The following is a 24,248-nucleotide window of genomic DNA, read 5'->3' as shown; positions in this document are numbered from 1 at the left end:
TAATTCCATTTAAAAAACCAAACTTGACCTTCGTATCTCTTAAAATAATAATGTCGAAAAAAATTCGTCATAGCCTGTAAATTAGCCTCCTCGTGCCATCCAATTCTATGTAAACAGTTTTCTCGTATTCCAAATAGTTTAAGAAATATCGCACTGTTAGCGCGGACACCCTGTATATGTATATCGCGTATTTGGCGCATATTCGTAAATTTGATGCTACTTATGGAATTAAAGGGGACTTTGTGGGACAGGGGGAGTGGGTCTCTAAAAATTCCCAAACTTGCGGAAAAGGAGCGGAGCAATTTCCTTAAAGGGTCGGGCTAATTTTCTCCGAGTTCCAAGGCGAGCCACACGGCATTTCCTTAAAATTCCACGCGGCTCTGTTTTTCCTCCGTTTATTCCGCAGCCACCACCACCCACTCTGGCCCCATTCTCCCGTTCCTTCGGACACGAGGCGTTAGCATTTTGCTAAAAGGGCGGCTGCCGTCGTCCGATTACCATCGCATCGTGAATGGTCTTAATCGAGTCGAAACGTCGGACTCGATACGAATAAAGCGAATCTAAATGGAAAAGAATCTCATCGCTCATTCCAAGCTACTTTTCGAGGCTGCTTCGAGATCGATCGATCAAAGACGTTTTAAGGACAATCGACACGACGTTGCTGGGAACCAATGCATTAGGTGTTGGATGCAAAAGTAAACAGTGGTTTTATTTATCTTCCGTCGAATAGGGTAAATGCAAATGTTTCAATTACTGTCAATGTCCTTAATACTGCCACTTTATTTATTATAAAAACGTAACGTGTAATAAAATAACGAATAGAAATATTAATCATAGAAACGTAACGTATAATATTATGTACGGGAAAATATTACTAGTAAATTGGGACTCTTTGCTTTACATTGACAACGAAGAAATACATAGTTTAGCATATATGTTTAAAGATATGAAGAAATACATAGATAGGTTAGATGTACCCGGTGTTTAAAAATGTAGGTTGAATCATGAAAGTGCAATTTGAGCGTCCAAAACACCATTACGTAAGTAGGATGTGACACCGAAGTCATATTAAAGAAAGAGCTGTAATTTCATTATTCAATCTATATCTATTGTACAAAATGAATTGTTAAAGTATATAAGAATTACTTTAATTTTTGAGGTGACAGTTATAGAGGCACTGTACTACAACGGTTCGTCAGTTAAAAGTTACATTCTCGGTCGATAAAATAAAAGCGTAGAAGCAACTTGAATGTGACGGCCATTGCGAGCCCTTCAAAAATAGCCAGTCGACAGGTTGTTAAAAAATACTCTTTTCTCTCCGGATATCGTGAAAGTTTTACTGAACGCTTCGGAAACAATCGAGTACACGGTGTTTAACGCCGCAGTTATCGTGTATCGCAAGTGCGTTCCACTTTTCGGTCTCCGCTTCTGCGAAATCGATGGGGACGCGCGTTAAAAACGTTTCGAGTAGCTTCTACACGAGCGAGTATCGTAGAAAACGTTTCTATGCTGTCCTACATCCGTGGCAAATAGACTGATATACACTTACTTTAAACTCTTTAAGAATTATTTAGTCATAGTTCCTTGAAACATCCGATTATACTTCAAAAATTTCAGGTGTAAGTGTTCATAAGTGGAACGTTCTGTTTTCTGGTTCGATCACTACGTTACAAGCTTAAAAGCTTGCAATGCAATTCGACAACGGGGAAAAAAATCGTTAAGCTTTTCGTACGAATCAGTTTTTCCGACTAAAACACAGAAATGTTCTTGCCGTCTGTGTTTCGTAACAAAAAACTCTGTCGCGAATATTTATAACTGGGCTGTTTCTTGAGCACTAAAAAGCACGCAGTGCATTCTAGCGTTAACTAAAAAGTGACAATCATGTGATACTCCAAATATTTCGAAGAATCTTGAAAAACGATAATTTGTTAAATTGGACATTTTGAGTAAGGATATATTATTTATAACATACTTATCATCCTAATAGTCGTGAAGTTATTGTTGTCGGAGCCACCGTAAAAAAAAAAAAAATAAAAGAACCGTACGATTTCGAGAAATGTACATGTAATGAAATCGAGTGTCTCTGCTTAAAAAAGCTCTCGTCCCCATCCATCATCACGCGATAGTTCCGCTCGAAATTTTATTCGACGGTCGCCCTACCACCGACAAATAATTATTTCGTGCGAAGCAATCGATGCACGTTTCCGGCCGGCAGTTTCGAGCATACGATTAAATTTATTTAACGTTCCGCTCATTTTGACCGGCTGTCGCGGCTCGATTAAACAGTCAAATCTGTTTACCGAAATTTTCGAACGTTGAACAGCAGCATCAGGGTGGAGGCGGCAAGGGCGTGTACGCCACGCGAGAATCGCGAGCGGAATTTTCGGCCGCGGAAAAATGCAGATTTTTATCGGAACGATAAGCGAAGTCCCCGTGGCAATTCCCAAACGAGTACACTGGGTGTCAGAGAAATGTATGGCTGTATTCCTGCGAGCGGATTCGTTTGGAAATTCGAGCGGGGAATACCCTTTCAGAAAAAAAGGTCAGAGAAAAAGTGATTCTTCGAGGTATCCTTAATCAGTAGACAGCGGATGTTTATGCACTTATAGTAAATTTTAACATGCAAAATTCAGTAAAATAAAGATTTTAATAATACTTAATGATATCTATATATTACATACTGTCAATATAATAAATACATTTAGTACATGAACTAAATGTCTATGCTAATTTTCATGTTTATAAATTAATATCTAAAATTCCAAATTCGCAGATACATCCGCAGTCTACATATTACTTTACCTACATTCTATAAAATATGCATTTGCGTAAATATCCGCAGTCTATTTATTAGTATAACATTGAGGAATTTTGGATGTACAAGTATGCCCGATACCATGTTTGAATCAGTCTGTATCGACAGAACGATAGACCTAGTTTAATTCGAGGGTTTCCCCGTCCCTCTATGCCATCATTGGGGTGTCTTCGTTTCCCGGGGTTTTCATTTCGAACTTGACGGGGGCCGAATAACGTTTTCACGTGCCGGCAACTTCGTTTAATGAATGATGTCGCGGGGAATACCGATTTAAATCGAGTCCGGCGGTCCGTGTCGTTTAATAACGCCAATTGCGCCCGGCAGCGAGCAGATGCAAATTGCACTCTGCATTGATAATAACAGTTGATCCGCGGCCGGGGAAAAAGGGGGGCGGGAGGGGGTAGAATCGGCGGTGGAGCCGACGTTTGTGTCCCCCATCGATCCCCCCAGTCCATGATGCTCTCGCGATAAACGGATCCACGGAATGATCAAACTCCGCTCCGTTTGGTTGCCGTCTGGCGTTTTCCGAAAATTTTCCCCCGAATTCCCCGGTGTGTGTGCGTCACCCCGCATATCCCAGTCACACACGATTCACCTCGAAATTTTCCACGAAATCCTAGCGGAATTTACGAAATTCCAAGGAATTCGCAGCGCGATTGCTTCTTTGATTTCTCCACACGATTCGATTTAGCAGTTCCTTGCGGTATCCCGCGAACCACTTGACCATTTCTTGGATCCAGTGGGATTTCCCGCGGTGAGATCAATGAATCTTTCGAGATTCTTGGAGTATCCCGATGGTGTTCCACGGAATCTCTTGAACTTTTACTCGAACTTCTTCGAGGATCGTGATTCTCATTAAAATGTCTTTGGATATCTGGCGTGACACCATTTTTGGATCTAATGGAACACGAATGGTGTTCTCGGGATCCTTTTATCTTTAGACTTTATCGCGGTTGGTAGTCTACTCCTGGAATCGCTCGACGATTTCGTCGGTCTAACAGGGATCCTGTGGATGCGTCCATGGATCTCTTTATATTCTTGGAATCACAAGCGACCCTGCAAGTGCTATTCTAGGTAGATCTATCATTAAATACTTAGGTGGGTCCCCTAGCCATTAATTCCTTGAAGGAGATACGAGACCGGATCCTGATCCACTTGATCCTGAAATTAGGACCGCGGAAAGTTGGCGGAGGACGAATAGACGTCTGTGTTACAGTAGAATGGGGCAGGAGAGAGAAAGATAGAGTGAGAGAGAGAGGGATGGGGGATGCTGGTACGCGGAACACGTGAGTTGTGGTTATGCGGTATGCGGGCATGCGAATAACCCGAGGGAAGATTGGCTCGCAAGGCTGCCATCGAATAGAGCGTTTGTTGAAACGATCACGCGAAATGAACCAACCGGAATATCCCTGGGACTCCGGAAGCACCTCCGACGATCACCTTTAATGGCTCTTTCCTCACCAGGTTTTCCATGGGATTCGTCCCTGGTATCGTTGTTCCAGCGTCGACGAAATTGAATAGCAATTAATATGTCGAGAAGTGCTACCCCACCTTCAGGCTTCCCCATCTTCTTTATGATTGTTCCGTTCCGATGTAGTCGAGGAACTTTCGATTGAATTCTTCGTAAACGGAATGTGATAAAAGTATGCACCATGTGCACAGGGTAATCCACGCCGTTACATGCAGCACTTATCGACGGATTACAGTTTAGGTCGCGATTGAATTATTCAACATTTCATAATGCAATAGCTGTAATGTTTGCCGAAATGGTCCAAAGAATGATCCAAAAAATGGTCCAAAGAATAGTGCACAACATTTTACTGAAAATGGTCCAAAGAATGGTCCGAAACTCAGCCGAAAATGATCCCAACAAATAGTCCGGAAAATGGTCGGAAAAATAAATGGTCCCCGATGGCCACATAATTTTTGTCGTTAGTTAGAAACGACGGAAATCAGATATACCGCGTACAAATGATGAAAAATTAAAGCGAGTAGACATTAACGAGGGACGGTCCAATATTTTTTCTTCCAGTGGCGCGCGTAATTATGCCGGGGCGCGCGTTTGCTTGTCGAGACAATTAAATCTAAAACTCTCGAGGGGTGAGCGCCGGTGTCCTCGTGACCCGTGCATAATGGATGGCGCGGGGAATCACGAGAATTCTCGTGTCTCAGCCGCGAGAACCGTTTAGACAGGTGCCTGTGCAACGCAATTATTATCTTTGCACGTGAAGGTTATTATGCGTCAACGGGAGGGACCTGCGCGCGCGTGTTTCGATAACGGTGTTCGACAGCGTTGAAACGGTCCTGGCAGTCGTACGATGATTTAGGGAATGATTTAGATCTGCTGCTCGCCGCAATCACGACCCGACCGACTGTTTAATGTATAACAGCGTGTAAAAGTAGCTGGACACGCCACCTTTCCGGGATTTGTACAGTGAACTCAAAAAGTGTTTTCATACTATTGCTTTTGATACATTGAAGGGAAGCGAAGAAAATTTTAACACTAGAACTACCAAGTAATTCAAAATGACTTGCCAATACATTCTTACAACGATGATTCAAATGTTTTGACAATCCATTTTCTCAGATCTTTTGTAACGTTTATTACGATCCGACATTGAAGAAATTAGTTAATTTATAAATTCGTAAATTTTCAAAAGTGTCATATTTATCGATCGATCGAAAAAGATATGCATTTATCGTTGGTAGTTCTAGTGTTCAGAAACTATTAGTTTATGAAATATTTAATATTTAGCGCCGAGGAGCCTTCGAAGACTCATCGCGGATTTACTGTATTCCTGTAGAAAGAAGTAGAAAGTAGAAAAAGAAATACTTAATTTTCGGTACACGATGAACAATTGATCATATGTTGTTAATTATTTTAATTTATTAAATAATGGCATTATCATTGAAATCCATAGTTTCTAATTACGTGGTACAGCGGCTGATGAGAATTGATTCGATCGTTAAAACCTCGCCGCGGGACGTAGCGTGTCAGTCATTCATCATTTCTAATGCACTCTGGTGATATAGTGCGCGGCGTGTGCTTATTATTGTCTGTGAATGATCGGGTTATTGTTGAATACTCTAATCACACCTTTGACGCCGTTGCTGTTTGAACTAGATCCGGTGGTCCGTACACCATTGTACCCATAAAGGTCTAGTTCGTGCAAAGCCGCCACCGTAAACGTCACGGCTTCCAATTAGCGGTTAGTATAGTCGAACATTTGGACACGAAGTATTGTTTACCAGTCTAGAAACTGAGTATACTCCTTCGAAATCCTTCCTGAAATTTCCAAAAGCAAGTCTGAAATCTGTAGAGTTGCGATTTCCTAACGATCCCAGGGACCGAACATCTGATACAAGACACTTGTGCCAAAAGCAATCGAGTGTCTCGGTGTGCATTCTTGTACCCTACCGCTTCAAAGCAGAAACTTTATTGCTGCCCGAACGACAACGTCTTCTTGTACCGTTCGATATCTCCCGAGACACACCAGCCGGTCTAGAAATCATCCAACAATGTATTTTCACCGATACAGCCCCCAACAGTCCCCGGACTGTAATAACGTCCCAAAGGGACTTCACGGAAGAGCTCCGAGCTTAGTACAATTTTCGAACCCACGATCAATCAAGTACAAAGTTTTCCATCATCCTCAATGCCAACTGATAACGACACATACCGATTCTTAACGAACCCAGGCCACCATTACCTTCGAATCGATGGTGTCGATCGCACGAACAATCGAGTACAGAGTTTTCCATTATATTTCATTCCGACTGATACCGATACATACCGATTGTTGACCAAATCTGGGCCCGTTAGTTTCGAATTGGTCGTGTCGATCACACGAACAATCGAGTACCAAGTTTTCCATCATCCTCCGTGCCAACCGATAACGATACATACCGATTCTTAACGAACCCAGGCCACCATTACCTTCGAATCGATAGCATTGATCACACGAACAATCGAGTACAGAGTTTTGCACCATCTTCCATGCAAAGTGGTACCGATACAAACCGATTCCTGACGAACCAGGGGCCATTTGCCTTAAATCCGTCGATCACGCGAACAATCGGTTCATTCTGTGTCGGTGAAGTGAAATGATGTGTGCACTTTCGAGTTTCACGGCTGCGTCGAGGATCGGTGCATTAGGCAATTGAACCGCGGTGGCGTTTAAGGCGTCGGTTTTTGTCGTCGGGAGTGCATAAATATGACCGCGGAATTGAAACGCTTTACTCGATATCGGGCCGAGATTTATTACCCTTGCTCCTTTGTGCGAGAGCGTCTCGCCTCTCCGGGAGCCGGCTCGCTTGTTGTTGCGATATTTTCCATTGGAGTTCGATTCGAGAGGGCGGGGTAGGGTGTGGAGTGGGGTGCTGTAGGGGGATAGACGAGTGGAGTTTGGAGGACCAGGCTATGGAAATTCTTTTATTAATGGACGAAGCGTTCTTCCGGGCTCGCCGAACGATTTTTAATGTTTCGAGTATTCGGGAAGTGCAGTTGGACAAGTTTGGGAGGCACTCGAGTGTACGGGATTAGGCGATTGGGTATGGAGATGTCCAATTCATTATCCTTGGATCGTTATTTATTCAACCCCATTGTGCACATTTACAGTGAAGTGTGTTCGTTTTCAATGTGTTCTGTGTTAAGATATGCATAGATATAGTGGGTGATGAAATTATTATGAACAGATGGAGAAATTACATATTTTATGTTTTCGGTGTTATTATGATTTCAATAATATTGAATTTACAATACACAATTACATAATATAAGTATATGTTGGTATGTTTAGTAATCAGTGTACAGTAAGACGCATATTCGTATAATAATAAGCTAACAAATTGTGCTAGTTCAGAAATCGTTCAGAATTCGTAAGTATGATTTGTTACTATCAATTTATGCGTTTCTGTTGGTGATTGTTGGTTTCCCTGATTATTGTTTATTCTAACAGTAATATATTATATTGTGTCAAGGAAATATTGAAAGTATGCCGAGAATAGTTTAAGCAATTATAGACGCGAAGGGTAGCGTGACGAAATATTGATACATATATTTTTTGATAAATTATAAATGTTGTCATATGTCAGCACAAACATAGCAATATGTTTTGTAATAAAAAAGGTACTATTATTAGTGTACTTTCAATTCCATTCTTAATCAAAATACAAATGAGTGGTACTTAAATTTACGAGAAGTATTTTTGAGAGAGTAAATTCTACGAGAATGATTTTTGCATATTTCTGTTTAGATATAAGAGTGATCGAAGTCAGTGATTCAACCGTAATCTGACTCAGTGTTATCGAATGACTTTCTATGTAAAGAATATTTAAGCGATACTGTTTTTAGATTCGGAATGAGAATTCTTTTTTCATATGCAGTAGAAAGTAAAAGTATCACGACACTTCGATCTAATACCTGTCGTTATATTTTCAATCAATTCGGTGCATCATATTACATAGTCGTTGATTACAAGGAAGTTGGATTGTTGATAATAACATCGTTAACGGGATTGTTGTGAGTGTATACATGCTACAATAAGCAAAGGCCACTCTCGAACTCTGTTATCTCTCATAGATTAGTTACATACATAATAGATTAATTTGCAGATACACGATGCGGGATTGGCATATCAACTAGTTCGTTAGCTTAATAAGTCTATCGGGAATAATTCCTATCAATTCGTAATATACATATAATACCATGTAGCATATTATAGGATAATATTAAATTTATGGTAAATTAAAAGTTAACATAGATTCCGATGAAAGTATCTGTAGGATTTTCGTAATTGTAAAATAAAAATTCTGAAATCCGTCATTTTGACGGGTTCGATAGTTCTAATGTATGATTCTCTGTAAGAGACCATTAATGACATCAGATCGTGTTGAAACTTCCCATCTTCTTCCTCATTGGAATCATGTATTTACCAAAATGATTACTACATTTTCTGACCAGTTTCAGACCTTCATTTAAGACATTTCGTTAAAATGTTTTTCGTTGAATTTCGGTGTATCCTGTTAAATCAAAGCAAAAGAAATTTGTTTTTAATTCGTGTTGGATCAAAATCGTGCACAAAACGTTCGTGTAAAAACGGAATTGGGTGTACACGAATTTCAAAAACCCCGTTCAGTATTTCCGCGTGTTTCATTAGACGGCTAATATTGACAAGTGTTCCCGGTTATTTCTGAAACGGTATGGGCGATATAATATTTTTTGTTGTCACGAGTTGTTCCAGTTGCTGATGATAGAAGGCTTCACGGACTTTTTTTCACCCGCATTCCCTCTGTTTCGGCGCGAATTACGAAAGCTCGACGGAACAAAAAACGTGAAACAAAAAGAAGTGGAACACGAATCACGGAGCGCCGTCGTTGGTTTCGGTAAATAACAACGCGGCCGCGGACCGGTAAACGTTGAACGAAGATCTTTTTTGCATTTCCACCGTTGCAGTGTTGACACAGCGTTTTCTCGACCACCGTAGAAGGGATCTCGTTTCGCGATTTTTTTGTTCCCTCCCCGAGCCGGCGCGATGCAGATTATTTCGATAAAAACGGGGAAAGAATTGCGCCCCACCCCACTCCCTCCCCCCGTGAATTTTGTAGATAAAGATTGAACGGGAAATGGTGCCACTCTGTGGATCAATTTTTGCCACGCTCGAAACTTCTATTTTCATCGAATTTTTCCTCCTTTGTGTTGCACAGATAACATTGTTGGGCGCGTTAAACGTAAAAACCATAATTTTTTCAATAAACTGACAGGTACAGCTTTATTTTGGTCAAACTTATTGTATTCTGGTTGTTTAACGAAAGTAGCGCAGGACGATGAGAAATTGAACCGAATATTATTGAGGTTGTGTATTTTCTGACAGAAAAATGTTTCACTTAAGGAAGCAGTATTACAATATTATGTACAATTATAAAACAGTATTACAATTACAATAGTAATGAAGGAAAATATTATTATTTGTTCATGGACGTTGTTAAGTAAATTAATGGTTATATCTTAATGGAGAACAATGTATGTAGGAACCGTTTAATTAATTGTTAATGATAATATGGTATTTGTAGTTCGTGGGAAGAGATAAATTCATTAATCGATAAGCATTAACGGTGCTTATTTGGAATGAAGAAATAACGTCATTATTGTTCTTGTTTGATTGTTGCATAACTGCCCAATTACAAACAGAAATTCGGGCGTTAATGGAGAAAATGTTATCAGACATCTCAACGAGCGCAATAAATCAATTGTCGGGAGCACTAGAATGCTCGACTACTTTACCCCATTTTACAGCGACCGTAAATTCACGACTTTACAGCGTTCATATTTTTCCCATTTCTGAGCTTTACTCGTACAGTGCAAAACACGACAATATTCAGTGTTCCGGGAATCATTCGCTTTTTCCCTCACCTCCCCATTAATACAAGATTTAAAACGCTACTTATCAAATGTCTAGAAAGTAATTTCGGGATTTTTTGAAATTCTATCTACAGGGGGTGAAAAGGTGTAAAATTTGTTTCTATGTATTTCATAATATCTCTTAACCCAGACGTAATGTTTGACTGTTTTTTGCTTCAAAATGATACTTATATTTACAATTACCTGAAATGTAATTTCAGAACTCTTCGAAATTCCATCTCCAGGGGGCGAAAAGGTGTCCGAATAAACGGGGATAAATTTAACAACATAGTATAATATATATATATATTTTTTTTATTTTTTTACCATTCTTCAATTTAAACATTTTTGTTGCAAAAATAATTTCGCCAAATCCCGAAATCCACGCGAGCGAAGCCGCGGGAAAAAAGCTAGTTTTAAATAATATTTCACTTAATATCATTTAAAAAGTGTCCAGGTTTGTTTCAAATATCGACAGGAAATGCAAACCTTTTGATCGATGAGGGGCACATACGGTGGACGTTTACCGTTGGAAGCCATTTGCCTCCGTAATCAAAGGGCCGTGGAATCGTTGCAGATTCACACGACTGAAACGAAGTTCCCGAACGTATAATCGATGCTGCAAACGCAATTACGGGAAAATAACCGCAGCAGTGGTTACGTCTTGTGCGTTCACTAGGACAGTATTGATCTTCTGCGTATTTCCCGCCCTCCCCGCCGCGTCTCCCCACTCTTGATACTCCTCTCTGCGTATATCGCGGTCGTATTATTATTATTCACACACCAGCTTTTCCTCGGTGAAATCCTCATTTTTCCCCCGCGTTCGTCGACGATTAATTAACCCGTCAGAGATTGGCCCTCGCCCCCTCCCCCGTCCCATGGACCGGTTTCGGCCAGGGGATTTCAAATTAAAAGAATCTCGGCGAGCCCCTCGATCACCGACGCGGATCGTTCATCATCCTTCCGCAGAACTTTCGAGCTGGTTTCGGTTTCAATGAACCGCCGCCGATTATCGCGGAATCCGATTCCATCGCGAGCTGAATGAAAGGATTTACCACTTCTTCGTTTTCACTTCGCTCGATTTTCGTTTGGATTTTCAAGCCTCGACGATCTTTCGCCTCGAGCTGCACTCGATACAGTATATTTCGTATTCGAAGGATTCTTTTACTGGAAGTTGAGGAATCTTTGTAATAATTGTTGGTGTTATTTTATTGGAAATTGATGGTCTTCTAGGGTAAATGTTCCAATCACTGCCAGTGTCCCTAATACTGTGATTTTAATTATTTTATTTAGTGAAACGTAACGTATAAAGTATTGTATACAAAGAATTTTATTATTAAATTGGGACTTGGATTTTTTAGTATTTGCGGCAACCACTAAAAGACCAAAAAAGATAGATTTATTATTTGATGCATTGGAAATGATAAAACCAAATTCAGTAGCCAGTAAAAGAGTATCTTCTATTTCAGCCAAGTTTGTATCTGAAATAAGAACAAGATTAAGTAATGGTTGAGTGGACATTTTGTGTTTTTTGGTATCATATTTTCTGAAGAAAAATAATAGTTGAAATAAAGATTTGTAATTTTTATTTTGTTCGGATTTTAGTTATTTTAGTTGTTTTTTATTTAGTTTTATATGGAGTATATTTTATTTTGTTATATTTTTGTAGTTCCATAAATATTAAATAAACCGCAAAGTGTTAAAATACGTATGAATACATCTTTATTGTTTCAATTACATTTGTTTTTTTTTTTAAATATTGAAATTCGAAAATCCGTTTTTTTTAAAGTCAATTTTTGTATATCAATGGACCATTAAGGATTATATTTCTCGGAAGATTAAAGAGAATCCCGAATTTTTCTATTCGATTGTTTACGATTCTTTTCTGTATTGCCATCTGTATTCCGCGGATCGTTTCTTTCGCAACACTGTTCACCTCCACAAGGATCAAAACTTTTTTCGAAGGAAAAGAATTACAATGATTGATCTTCTTCACCATTCTGTTTCCGTTCCTTGTATCGTTCTATTAATGGATTTCTAATGGGATTCTGTTGCATTTCAGGCGAATGGAATCTGTATATAATTCTCTTGTTTGATCGTAAAGATCATTTTTCATGTGATTTCGACGTTTTTCTGTCTCCGTTGTTACCGTACAATGAATTATTTTTGGTAACGAAAACACCGGCTGTCAAACCGCGTTTAATCACCGACAGCTTGGAACCTTTCATTCGTTGTTTTCCCTTGTTATAATTATCATTTCGGTGAATTGTTAATAACGAGCACACGGTTGTTTCCAATGTGTTGATTCGCCGTGTTCCGATTTCGTTTCGCTCACAGCTTGGTATCGAGAAGTATAAACAATTCGAATTTTCGCTATTGTACAAATTAATTGCGTAACATGAACGGTGATAGTAACGCAAAAGTGTGGCGGAATTGCATCGATACCGGGAATTCCTGGCATCGCTTTGTTTGTAGATACAGTAACAGGTTTCACAAAATGTAATTAGTTTCCGGAACGTCGGAAACTCCTTTCGTTCTGTCGATGTTTCGTTTAACGAGATTCTTATGCAATTTCGGCCTGCAGAATATCCGTGATTACGCAAGCATTATTCCGTTGATTGATGTTGAAGAGAACACACAGAGTGACGACCATGAATGTATGCTTTTTGTATCACAGTTATGCAAGTTTTACAGATGCATACAGTGCTCGTCGGGTTTATAAGGCACCTTAAAATTTGTCAAGTTCATTATCTTCCATGTATTACTGGTATATGAAAAAATTGCGATTTGTTAAATTATTACAAAAAATGGCGGTTTTATTAATAATGTTTATGTTGCTAGTTTTAATGTATTAATTAACGTTGTATTTGTAATTTTTGGCCTAGACATTATTTTTAAAAATGTAGTTAACATCTTACATTTTCCTATCGAAAATAATTTTTTTATTCAGAATTCAACGAACTACGTTCATTTCATGTGTTAGAAATTCATGCAAGGTAATAAACATGAACATTTTTTGTTGCCATTTAAGTCTGACGAGCACTGTATAATACACTAATTAGATCGCTGTCCATAAAGTGGTTACGAAGTTCTTTAAAAGTGGCCACTACTTGTATATTAAAAATTATTCACTTAAGGACGGAATCACTTAATAAAGAATGAAATTGGTTCTACGCAGAAAAGTTCGATATCATTTTAATCGATAGAACTTAATCAAAGTGTAACTGTCTGCCTGTGAAAGTACAGAAGTTCGAGGAACTGATAAATCAACGAAAATTCTCGAGCGATTTTTCCGTTCGCCATTCTGTTTGCCGAGAGTTCCCTCGAAGAAATTACGTTCCGGCGGAACGGCGCACAACCGGTAAACAATCACACCTCCCGAACGTTTTCGATGGGAACGGACGGTAATAATTCTGCGGAAGTTTTAATCACTTTATAGGCCACGAGGAAAAACTTTGATAAGCATAATAGCCGACGAAGCCCCTGGCAAGAGATACCTGCGTTCGGAGAACTTGTTAAACTCTCCGCGCAGTTTCGGCAGGGACGCGAAATTATGCATCGTCGTGTGCACGGGTTTAGCGGTGAAACAAAACCCGGGAAAGAGGGACCCGCATACGCTTATTAATTATGTTTGACGAAATAATTAATAAACAACTTTGTTACTTGACATCGTGTACCGTTTCGAAACTTTTCGTTCCGTACCAAACTACGTCTTTCACATATTTCCAATACATACTGACTACATTATTGGCTATAGAGCGAAGCAAGTTCATAATGACTCGAAGAGTGTGACTGACTCGGGTTCGCTTCGAAGAATTCGTGTCAAGGCGGAAAGGTTCTCAACCCCTAATAAATTTATTATTTTGCACAAAGCCGATCAAGGAATCACTGTGGGTCATTTCTTGCACATTTGTGACGACTTACTATTCTTTTCATCTTTAACATTAAGAAATAATATTTCGCCCGTTACTTGTAGGTGTGTACAAGCTATAAATAAGCTCACCCTTTTAAGGGATTGCTTTGGAGCTTTTAAATAAGACGAAAAATTAAGAAATTTGTGTATGCAGAATTATAGGTTATTAAAAATTCAACATACACATCTTCTTATATCTTATTTCCTTAGTAATTATTGAAAAACTGAAAAGGATTGAATCTAATTCTTCGAAAAACAATACGAAAAATTACGTTTTCCAATAATGTAACCCAATTCTACAATTGAACAATAAAACATTCCACACCGAAAATGCTCAATCCCACCTGAAACGATACAGTAAATTTCGATAGGTGGAACAAACGCAGTGATCTTTCGTTCGGATATTTAAAATAAATTTCGCCCCGTAATATTTCAATGTGTGGTCAGCTATAAAATTCCGGTATACCAGAGCGTAGGGAGCCCTTTTTATCTCTCGCATAACACGCACAAAATTCTCCGTGGCGATCGATTAACGAAAAACAGCCGGATTTCGGCAATAAATAACAAAAGGGGATCGGGGAGAGGGTAGGATGTTCGATCGCGATACCATCGAACAACGCCATCGACACTGTTACCGCGATACCAAAGGATTCACGACGTGCTGCTCACCTCCCAAACCTTTCTGCCTCGCTTCCAGTGCTGCTATTGGCACCATTAACTCTTTCAGAACGCGACCCCCCTCCTCCTCAGCGTACATCATGGCTGTCCGATAAGAATGGTATAATGCTACTTTAGCGTGTGTGTCGCTGATTATCGACACCCCCTCCATCCTCCCCGCAAGTTCAGCCAGACCTGGGCATTTCTCAAATGATATTTTTTGAAATTTTACTTCAAAAAACATGTTATTTTATTTTCTAATCATTTGAAACAATTCTTAGAAATAATTGTGGAATTATTCTTCGATATTGTATCGGAATTACTAGGGCTGAGTTTGATTTATTGACATTTTTCTGAAGAGTAACACCCCTCTTTCATCTTCCACACCAGTGGAACGATCAGTTTGTTTCGTGACAATATTAGATGGACTCAAGCAAAAATCTCGGATTTTCACCCACCGTGTGGAATATACACGGAAAGTATACAGGATGTAACAAAAATGTCGGAGGACCCGGAAATGGGAGACTTGTGAGGTGATTTTAAACAGGTTTCTCCTTAGCAAAAATGTTAACAAAGCCTCAGATAACATTTTTACTAAGGACAAACTTGTTTCAAATCACCTCGCGAGACTCCTATTTGCGGGTTCTCCAACATTTTTGTTACACCCTGTAGAATCTCCGCTCGGTATGATACATTCCCGTGGAAATCGGCTTTAAACAATCTCGCGCACTCGGTTAATGGTAGCTTAATCCAGGACGCAGCCTGAAATACGATTTCCACGGAGCGAACGAAGCGTCCGCTAAGCATACTCGACGCATTTGACTCATTTTCTTATAAACGGGGGAAAATCAGCAGTCCGTAGTTATCCGTGCAAAATCAGAACAGAGACCCGGGAAATATCGAGAATTTACGGGTCTCATTAGATGTGAAAACGTGACACGGTCACGAATCGTAAACTTTCGTTGTTTGCAATTTTCTTTTCTTTTACGTTTTTTTTTTCACACGCTATGCTGTCAATTGAAATTTATACGTGGGTCCATTCTGAATGTTTCCGGTCTAGGATCACAGAAAAATCGGGGTAAGTTGTACTTCGACTTAACATACAGGGAGAGTCTGAGTCATAAGATATACTATGGCTTCGTGCTTCATGTCCCCATTTTCGTAAATTAGAAAAATAAAAAGTCAATCGTCACCGTGGAACTTCAGCGCTAATATTTTCGTGCTATGATCTACTACGACTTTAAGGGGGAGCCTGGTGTGAACGGGCTAAAAATGAACAAATTTTTGGGAATTTATTGTGAAGAAAGTATTAAACAAATCTGTACAATTAAATTGACGAGAAAAATTTTTCCGACAAATTCATAAATATTATTGTTGTAAGGATTGTTTCACGTCGGGTTATGTAACTAAATGCAGTTATATGTAGACAATCATGGGGAGTGTTTTAAGAAAACATAGTAAAAAATCGAAATCTAAGTTAAGTATTTTTCTCTAGACCGGAAACATTCAAAGTTGACCCTACCAATAAACAGGTCGTTCAAACTTCCGAATCATTTCCGAAACGGGTCCCAAACTGTATATCCACACGAACCATACACGACACTCTCTGACGAGTGAAAAATCTGGGGTGCAGTTAGGGATGGAGTGGGTGCGAGAAGTATAGGGGATGGAATGGAAAAACGCAGCAGATTTATCGAACAGCAGCCGGGGCCGAAAGTTAATTAATTACATTTCAGCGTCATGAATGGCGCGGTAACGATCAATCGAACGGGGAATTTTCCGTAACGGCAGGCCGGAAAGAGCGAGAGAGAGAGATACAGAGAGACATGATTTCTCGAAAATATTTTCGCCGCCAGGATTTTCCGGCCTGGCGAACGGCGACGAAAATTGATTTACAGGTCAAAGATAATGGCCATGTGTGGAAGCGACAGCCAAGTTAAATCTTGATATCGTGCCGGTGGAATTTGTTTTCTATTTTTAATTTGCGAGAAATCGGAATCGAGAGAGAGAGGAAGGCAGGAATCAAGCGGATTTTCCGCAACGGAATGACGGAAAAGGACGGCTTACTCGTTCGCGATTTTATAACGGGAATTCGAATCATTGAACGATCAATTTTGCGTGGGTCGAGATACGAGATTTTGAGGATGGTTCAATTCTGCGGACGAATTTTCGGGGGCTTGAATGGTCCCCCCCCCCTTGAGCGCGTCAATTTTGCGGCTTTGCTTCGCGAAACTTCCGTGAACCTCCAGGTCTGATAGCAGATACCGACAGGGAACGCTTCAATTTTGTAATTAAATCTCCAACTATGGAAGTTCAGTTTTATAGGACAACCTTGGGTGTGTCTTGTGGCTTCGACTTGTAGGATTCAATTTGGGACTCCGTTCCGCTTCCATTCCTCCCGTTTACTCTTGCCGTCCTTTTTGCCGAAAAGCTAGCCAAAATAAATAACTTCATTGGATGTTCATAAAAATCGGTATTCTCGTGTTTTCGGGGTTACTGAATTCGAATATCTTGTAAAAAATGGGAAATTCACAAAATTTTATTTCTTTCGATTTTCATTGTAAATACAGAATTTCTACGTTTATTTGAAACTCAACACATTTTTACTCAGAATTTGATACTGTATCGATGTATGGCACGAAAAATAGGACATTCCGTTAAGAAAATCAGGGTTACCTTGAAATCTCTGAAATGCCTCCACCCACCAAAAAAGCACGTACTTTATAAAATCTGCCCTTTGATGCCACTTAATTTTCATTCCTCAAAATATTCATACAGTATTGTACCGTTAAGTCATTTTTCGAGGTGATCAAGTTAGCTGAGACACCCTGTATTTCGTGTTCATTTCGTGGAGCACGGAATTTTTCTCGGGTAATTGTACTCGACCAATTTGAAAAATACTTAATTTCAACACGATTCGCGAACTTTACAGCTTCAATCGTTGCGACTCACTTCTGCAGATTTCATTCCCGTACTTTGATCGGAGATCGACTTCGGTGCAAACTCGTAATCCCGTTTTCGTACGTTACAGAAACACGATTCCGCAGTTTCACGGAGACATCTATGGCCGCAATTCTCGTCCGATTCGTTAAGACCCAAAAGCAGTTAAAGTTATAATCCAATTATTCGTATAATGGAACTCGAAACGGAAACAGAATTTGCACTTCGGTCGTCGTCGACCAGCGTGTTCGACGTTAAAATCCCGACCAGTAAGAACGTTTAATGTTACGATAAAGATATTGATAATAAATGATGATAACCATTAATTCGGTTGGGAAGCTTTTCGTTTACTCGTTATCATCGTCACCGTCATTCATTCCCAAAAAACAAAGCAGAAGTAAAGGCTACCAGACAGGGGCTATGTATCGCGAGCATTTATTTATATTGCGGGTATGAATACGGTCATTTAAGTCGCATTAAGATCCCGCGTATAATGGAACCGTCATTAAAACGCGCACGCTGCTCCGCACTCCGACCAATGGAATATCACCTTTATCCACGGGCAAACATCAAACAAACAACCGGCCGGAATATTTCATAAGGACGATGCTTAAACCCACCGACTGTGAATTCTTCATAATCGCGCGCGCAGTTCGCAATGCAACTGTCACCCATCCCCCACCCACCGTGTTTCTGTGGACTGGTTGCAACGAAGTTCCTGAAATCGCAAGGACGAGGACGTAACTCCCGGGAATACGAGAACCGTGCCAGATGCGATTGTAGCCTTTAACAGACACGAAGCTGACCGCTGGAAGAACCTCACAGCCGATTTGTGGCGCTCTCAATTATTTGTAACTCGTATTTTTGCAGTTTGTTACAGTATATGGTACACCAGAATGATTTGTTACCTGTGTAAAAACTGTGCGTCAGGATTTCTCGATAAAGGACTGTTTCTGAAAGAATTTACTACAAACATTTGGGGTGGATACTTCGGTACTTGGTCGCCATTTTTTTTTGCAGATGTCTCTACGTGTAGTTTTGGCTTAGGGTTCAACTATTATTTGTAATAATCACAGAAAATTGCAAGTACTATGTGTATGTGAACAGTAGTACAGACTCCTCGCGATTATCGTCCGATTATCTTGTTCTACACGATTATTGTCCAGGCATCAATCCCACCACTGGGGAGGGGAGGGGGCGTGGAACCTGTCATGCGCATACTTTTTTGCCCCTCCACTTTTCTTACCGAGGCTCGGGCTTCGGGCGAAAAATGAATTTACGAGAGTCAAGCATTTCTTCCTATACGATTATTGTCCCGGCGCGGACACGAGTTCGGGACAATAATCGGGACGAGTCTGTAAATTACGACGTTCATTAATATTAATATTTCGCTAATATTATTGTCATTAATATTAAATTAGTTCGCGTACCGACCGCTAGTGTCGCAGATAATTTTAAACTTCCAATAGTAACTTTTTCCTCCCGTGAAACCATCTTCATCCATTCCCCTCGTCGTACAGCCTGAAAAAAAAGCACTGTTCGTTGAACGCAGTAAAATAAGAACGTGAGAAGTATTCGTATCGTAGCATAAAAAGGTAACGCAGTTACCATTATTGCCCGGTGTGTCTGGGAGTCGATAGGATGGCGGGTACGAGCACGGTGAATTACCCGCGTGAGAAAAATTACTATGTATCCTCCCTCGCCCCTTCTTCGATAAGATTGTACTGCACACGACCCCATGAACCATAAGGGGCGAACGCAGAAGTGCCATAACCACTTACACATTTACAAAGATAAAAGCGCACGCCCTGGCCGATCCACGGTGCTCGTCGTGACCGAGCCAGCACTTACATACTTTTCCACCGAACAACGAACGGGAACACCACGATGGCGAATTCTCCGCCGTGCCGGAAGCACGGAAGTATTTATCGAAGAATAAGAAGGCGGGGATAAGGAGAATTCAGACTTCGAGGTACCTACCGACCGGCGCTCCTTCGCTCTCGAGATTTTATTTCCTCCGGCGATATATTTCGCTCGGTCGGATAATTTCCCTCCCTCCATCCGTAAAATTTACACGCGTTTGAAAATGCATGGCGACGAGACGGATCATCGTTTCATGTTCGATGTTTTCTTTTCTTTTTTTCTTCCACTCCGTCTACGAAAGTTACGGTGCCATCCATAGACGCATAATATCTAGACTGCGCATTTGGCCAATAGGCCGTTAGATGGTTGAAAAAGATAGCATGCTTTGAGTCATGATGCAAGGATACAAGGTGTGCACGTGCGAAGCCTTCGAGATTACCCAATAACGTGCCCTTCCTAAGACCCCCTCCATATTGCATTGTAAACCAGTACGATCGTTTCATTAAGAACCGGTAAGTTTAAAATACAAAGTAGCGGACGAATTACCAATGAAAAATGCATTCTTTTCCATTATCACTTTCAATTCTTAGTAGAAAAATTTAATATAATAGAAACAATTTAATATACATTACGCTACAAAATAAAATAAAGCCTTGTATTATTCTGGCATCACTGCCACAGACTTCTATTTAATATTGGTATTTGACACCGCTTTAGTTTACTTTTATATGGGCAATCCTATTAACTATAATTGCTATACGTACTGAGATGGCTACCACAACCTACTCGCTATCAGGTATCGCATAGCGAATGTCAGATCCCAAATTAAAATGACTGCGTTCACACCACGTTTGCATAATGCTCCCAAATTGTTTTCTTGGCGGTCAGATTTTAATACGACGGAAAGTTGGAATGCGCAGTAAGAGACGAAAATGAGTCTACAGCACAGTAGTTTCTCTAATTTTTGACACGGCCTGACTATGCGAGATATTCGAAACGCGCGGTCTAGATATTACAAGTCTATGCTGCCATCGTGGTCGTGCGTTTCCACGTCGAATGAATCGAAGAAATTATAGTCGCCGCGTGACTCTGTTATTTTGTGCATAAATTCACGACAAACGACCCAGCGATCGTGTTTCACGTAGACTGGAGTTACAAGTCGCGAGCTTTAGTTTTATTCTCTGTAGATTTACCGTACAAGTGGAGCCATTCTACGTAGAATTTATATATTACGTATATAAATAACACACATCTTCCTACGGTCTTTCGGTCCTTACCCGAGCATTTTCATCTTTTCCAAACCTGCTATTGTCCTCCAGTTTCTTTCGACCTAATCCTTGTTCCTGGTCACTGAACCGAGGTCCATAAGCGGGTTATAAAATCACTCTCGAGGTCATCTTGACCAACAACCCCTGCCTTCAAGACCCTTCACGGAAACCACCACTCCGAATCGTACCGTCTCTCGACTCGCAGTATTCAGTAGGAGCCTTCGAACACTCATCCAGAATTTACTGTACTTGGCTTTTCGATTTTTCTCCACTGATTCCTGCACTGTGCAGGGCTGGTAACTGCGTCGGCCAGTCGTAACCCCGGGGCGTTTATTTAACCCTTAAAATCGTGGCGGGCATCCAATTTCCCAGCGACTCGGCCTGGCAAGAGCAAACACGGCTAATAAACATTCACCGTCCCTCTTCTTTCTGTTGCAGCTCTATCGGCACACGTACCTGGCCAACTACAGGATCGTGAACCTGAAAACCTTGTAAGTAAACGAGCCGACCCGGCCTCCAACTTCCTCCTTTCCACCCTCCCCTCCTCTCGCCTCCCCGTACTCCTCACCAAGGGGCCATTTAGGATAATCGTATCTCAAACTTATTCCCGCGGTCGAGTTTAGATTTGCATTTTAATCTTCGCGCCACCGCCGGCTGGAAACAGCGGTCGCCCCCGCAAATTATGGCCTCTCCCCGCGAAATTTTCAGACTCTGGGATCTTCGTCGAGTCCTCAGCGACGCGACCGAATCGTCCTCTCACAGTCCCTCGAACCTTAATTCGTCGTTTAAGAGTCGCTTATATCACGATTAACGCCCCCTCGCCACCCCCTCGATTTCTAGCTTCAGGATTCGTTCCCAACCCTCGGTGCGAGCGGATTAACCCTCTGAGGGTTTCATCTGTACCAGGTGACCTTGAAGAATTATGCTGAGGATTGCAGTGGGAATCGAGGATATTTCTTAGAGATCTATCGATACCAGAGATCTATCCTAAAATCGTTATTTTTGTCTAGTTTGATTTTTACTTTTGTTTTTTAATCTGCTCTTTTTTCATAATTTCCATCTGGGACCATTTTGAAACTATAGTCCGTCCCACGGAATTTTCAGGATGCGTGTGTTTAATGTTTAGAGGAATCGAATCATTCTATTTCCCATTACCGTCGAAGAGCTGCGAACGGCGAGAATTCCGAATCCAACAATGAAAATTCGTTAGACCGTGAAATTGGTTCTCGTTAAGCTTCGACGTGTTTACAATATTGCTCCATTCTTTCGGCGGGAATTTCGTACGAAAAATTGCGGGCAGCAGCAGCCCGTTTTATAAAGTTCCGTGGGAGAGCCTGTCGTCCGGAACTTTGGAAAAAGAGCAACAACCGATATTGTTCGAGGAATTTGAAAATAGTTCTTAGGAAACTTCCCTATCCTCTGTCCTCTCCCTATCCCTTTATGGACGTATTTTAAACTTCGGCCCTTCAACTTCGCGTTAGATACGCTGACGACAGATGAAAGCCGTCTTTCAAACTCGAATAGGAAAATACCGTTCAACGGACGAGACGCGTGTGATGCTGCCCCCACTCCATATCCCCATACCTGAATTTATTCTTTAATGACTTTCGCCGGATATCTCGGTTCATCTCGCGCATCGGTGAACACGAAGGACTTCAAATGTTTGCATAAACTATACTTACACACAGTATTCGAAGTTCCTCAGAGTGATATATGGTTTTCGTATACCAGGTGTTATCGTTTCCCTGGATTCGTTACCTCTCATTACCATTTTCAGCAGGAAGGAAGTACTAAGAGAGAAATGCCAGAGATTTATTTTTTCCCAAGTTGAAATAAAATGGAAAAAGAATTCAAATTAAATTAAAAGAAAAACAATTAGAAATTGGAGTATTAAATTTCACTGAATTCGTTATTTGATTGTGTTTTACTATACAAGGATTTTACTAGGGTAGAAATAAAATGGAAGAAAAAATTTTAATGAAATTTAAATAAAAAAGAATTAAAAATTGTAGTATTAAATTTTACAGAATTCTTTATTCGATTGAGTTTTACACAAACGGGGTCTTGTGATCTTTTCAGTTTCCTTTCGGTACCAATTCTAACCACCGTATTGGTTCCGAAAAAGTAAGGATACGTTTTCTTCTCCCATACTTTGGAAGGAAACGATATTACATTCTGCCGAGCTACCTGTAGCCGACGCTTGCTATGATCCCGGAGGGGTAGGGCGAACCTCGACTTTAAACACAGTTAATCATTTATTATTTAACGGCCACTGCATAATTCAACGGCATTTTCGTTACATCATTTCACTCTCCGAAAGTTCTGCCAGACTCTCCTTAAAACCAACCCCTTCCTCTCCTCAACCCTCGATGTTAAGAAATATGTTACGTGGCCGTTATTTTTTCCCCAACTTTCCTGCCTCTCGACCCTCTGCAGGAACCTTTAAAACCCTGAAAGCTTCGTCGGCGAAGCGAGGCATAAAAAAAACTTGCTCGGATGTTTTTGTCCAAGCGGATGGTTGAGATAAAGTGGCGAACGGTTTCCGTTCGTTCCGCGGCCTCGTGAGATACTTTATCATACATTGATCGGGCCACGACAAACGATTCCAATTAGCGATCGGGAACAAAGAAAAGAAGGGTGATGGGTGAAGGAAGGGGGGGGAGGGGACTTCTTCGTTGCTTTGACGTCGGACGCAATTACGGCGAAATTGCCGGGACGAAAGTGGCCAGAATTACAGAGGGGACAGAATGTCAGACTTCTGCATTATCGAGCTGTAATTGCGAGGCTGCCGTGACACCTGACAGGTTGACGTTTCTTCGCGGATTTGAAAGCGTCTGATTTTAATCCATTAAGGTTGATACAGTTTCAACGTTCACCTCAGTAGGAGTAAAGAAATAGCGATTTCTGACAGTGTTAATGAGTTCGATCGGATCCAGTTTTCACCCAGAGGTCGGTTAAGGGAGTTTCTGTTTTTGGTAGCGTACGAGGTCTGTTCAAAAAGTATAATTTCAATGCTTATTTTGCACGTCATTATCTAGTAGTGGAACGTAATATTCTGATGTAATTTATTTCCGTAAAGTCTCAAGATACGTAAACTTGAAGGGGTTGCTATATTCATGACAGTCACTGTATTTACAATTGTTTCGTCGGGACACAACGATACCAGCGCGAGAAGCTTGAAATCCACGGTCGTCGTCGGTGGGTGAAATATTCCGAACATCGGTTTCATCGAGCAGCAGCTTGGAACGAGTGAAATGACAGCGAAAGTTTGCCGGAAGGGGCGTGCAAAGGGCTGGCGAAATGTTCCGATAAGTTAAGAACAGAGGCTCGCGGGCAACGTAGTAGGGCGGCGCGCATGAATGACTACGGTGACGTGACCGGCACAATGAATGA

The 24,248-nt window shown here is 40.8% G+C and overlaps 1 protein-coding gene across 1 annotated transcript in view; it reads left to right on the top strand.

Moving 5' to 3' along the window:
- The window catches only part of LOC107194222 (prolyl endopeptidase FAP-like), a 76,909-nt gene extending 55,559 nt beyond the window's left edge, over positions 1 to 21,350 (top strand). The window contains exon 5 of the mRNA XM_015583812.1: positions 21,294 to 21,350. Coding sequence (XP_015439298.1) covers positions 21,294 to 21,350 — 57 coding nt within the window. The remainder of the gene's footprint in view (positions 1 to 21,293) is intronic.
- The last annotated feature ends 2,898 nt before the right edge of the window (positions 21,351 to 24,248 follow it).

Source organism: Dufourea novaeangliae, unplaced genomic scaffold (genome assembly GCF_001272555.1).
Source record: "Dufourea novaeangliae isolate 0120121106 unplaced genomic scaffold, ASM127255v1 scaffold28, whole genome shotgun sequence".
Taxonomy (NCBI): domain Eukaryota; kingdom Metazoa; phylum Arthropoda; class Insecta; order Hymenoptera; family Halictidae; genus Dufourea; species Dufourea novaeangliae.
This window is presented reverse-complemented; position numbering and strand designations above follow the sequence as displayed.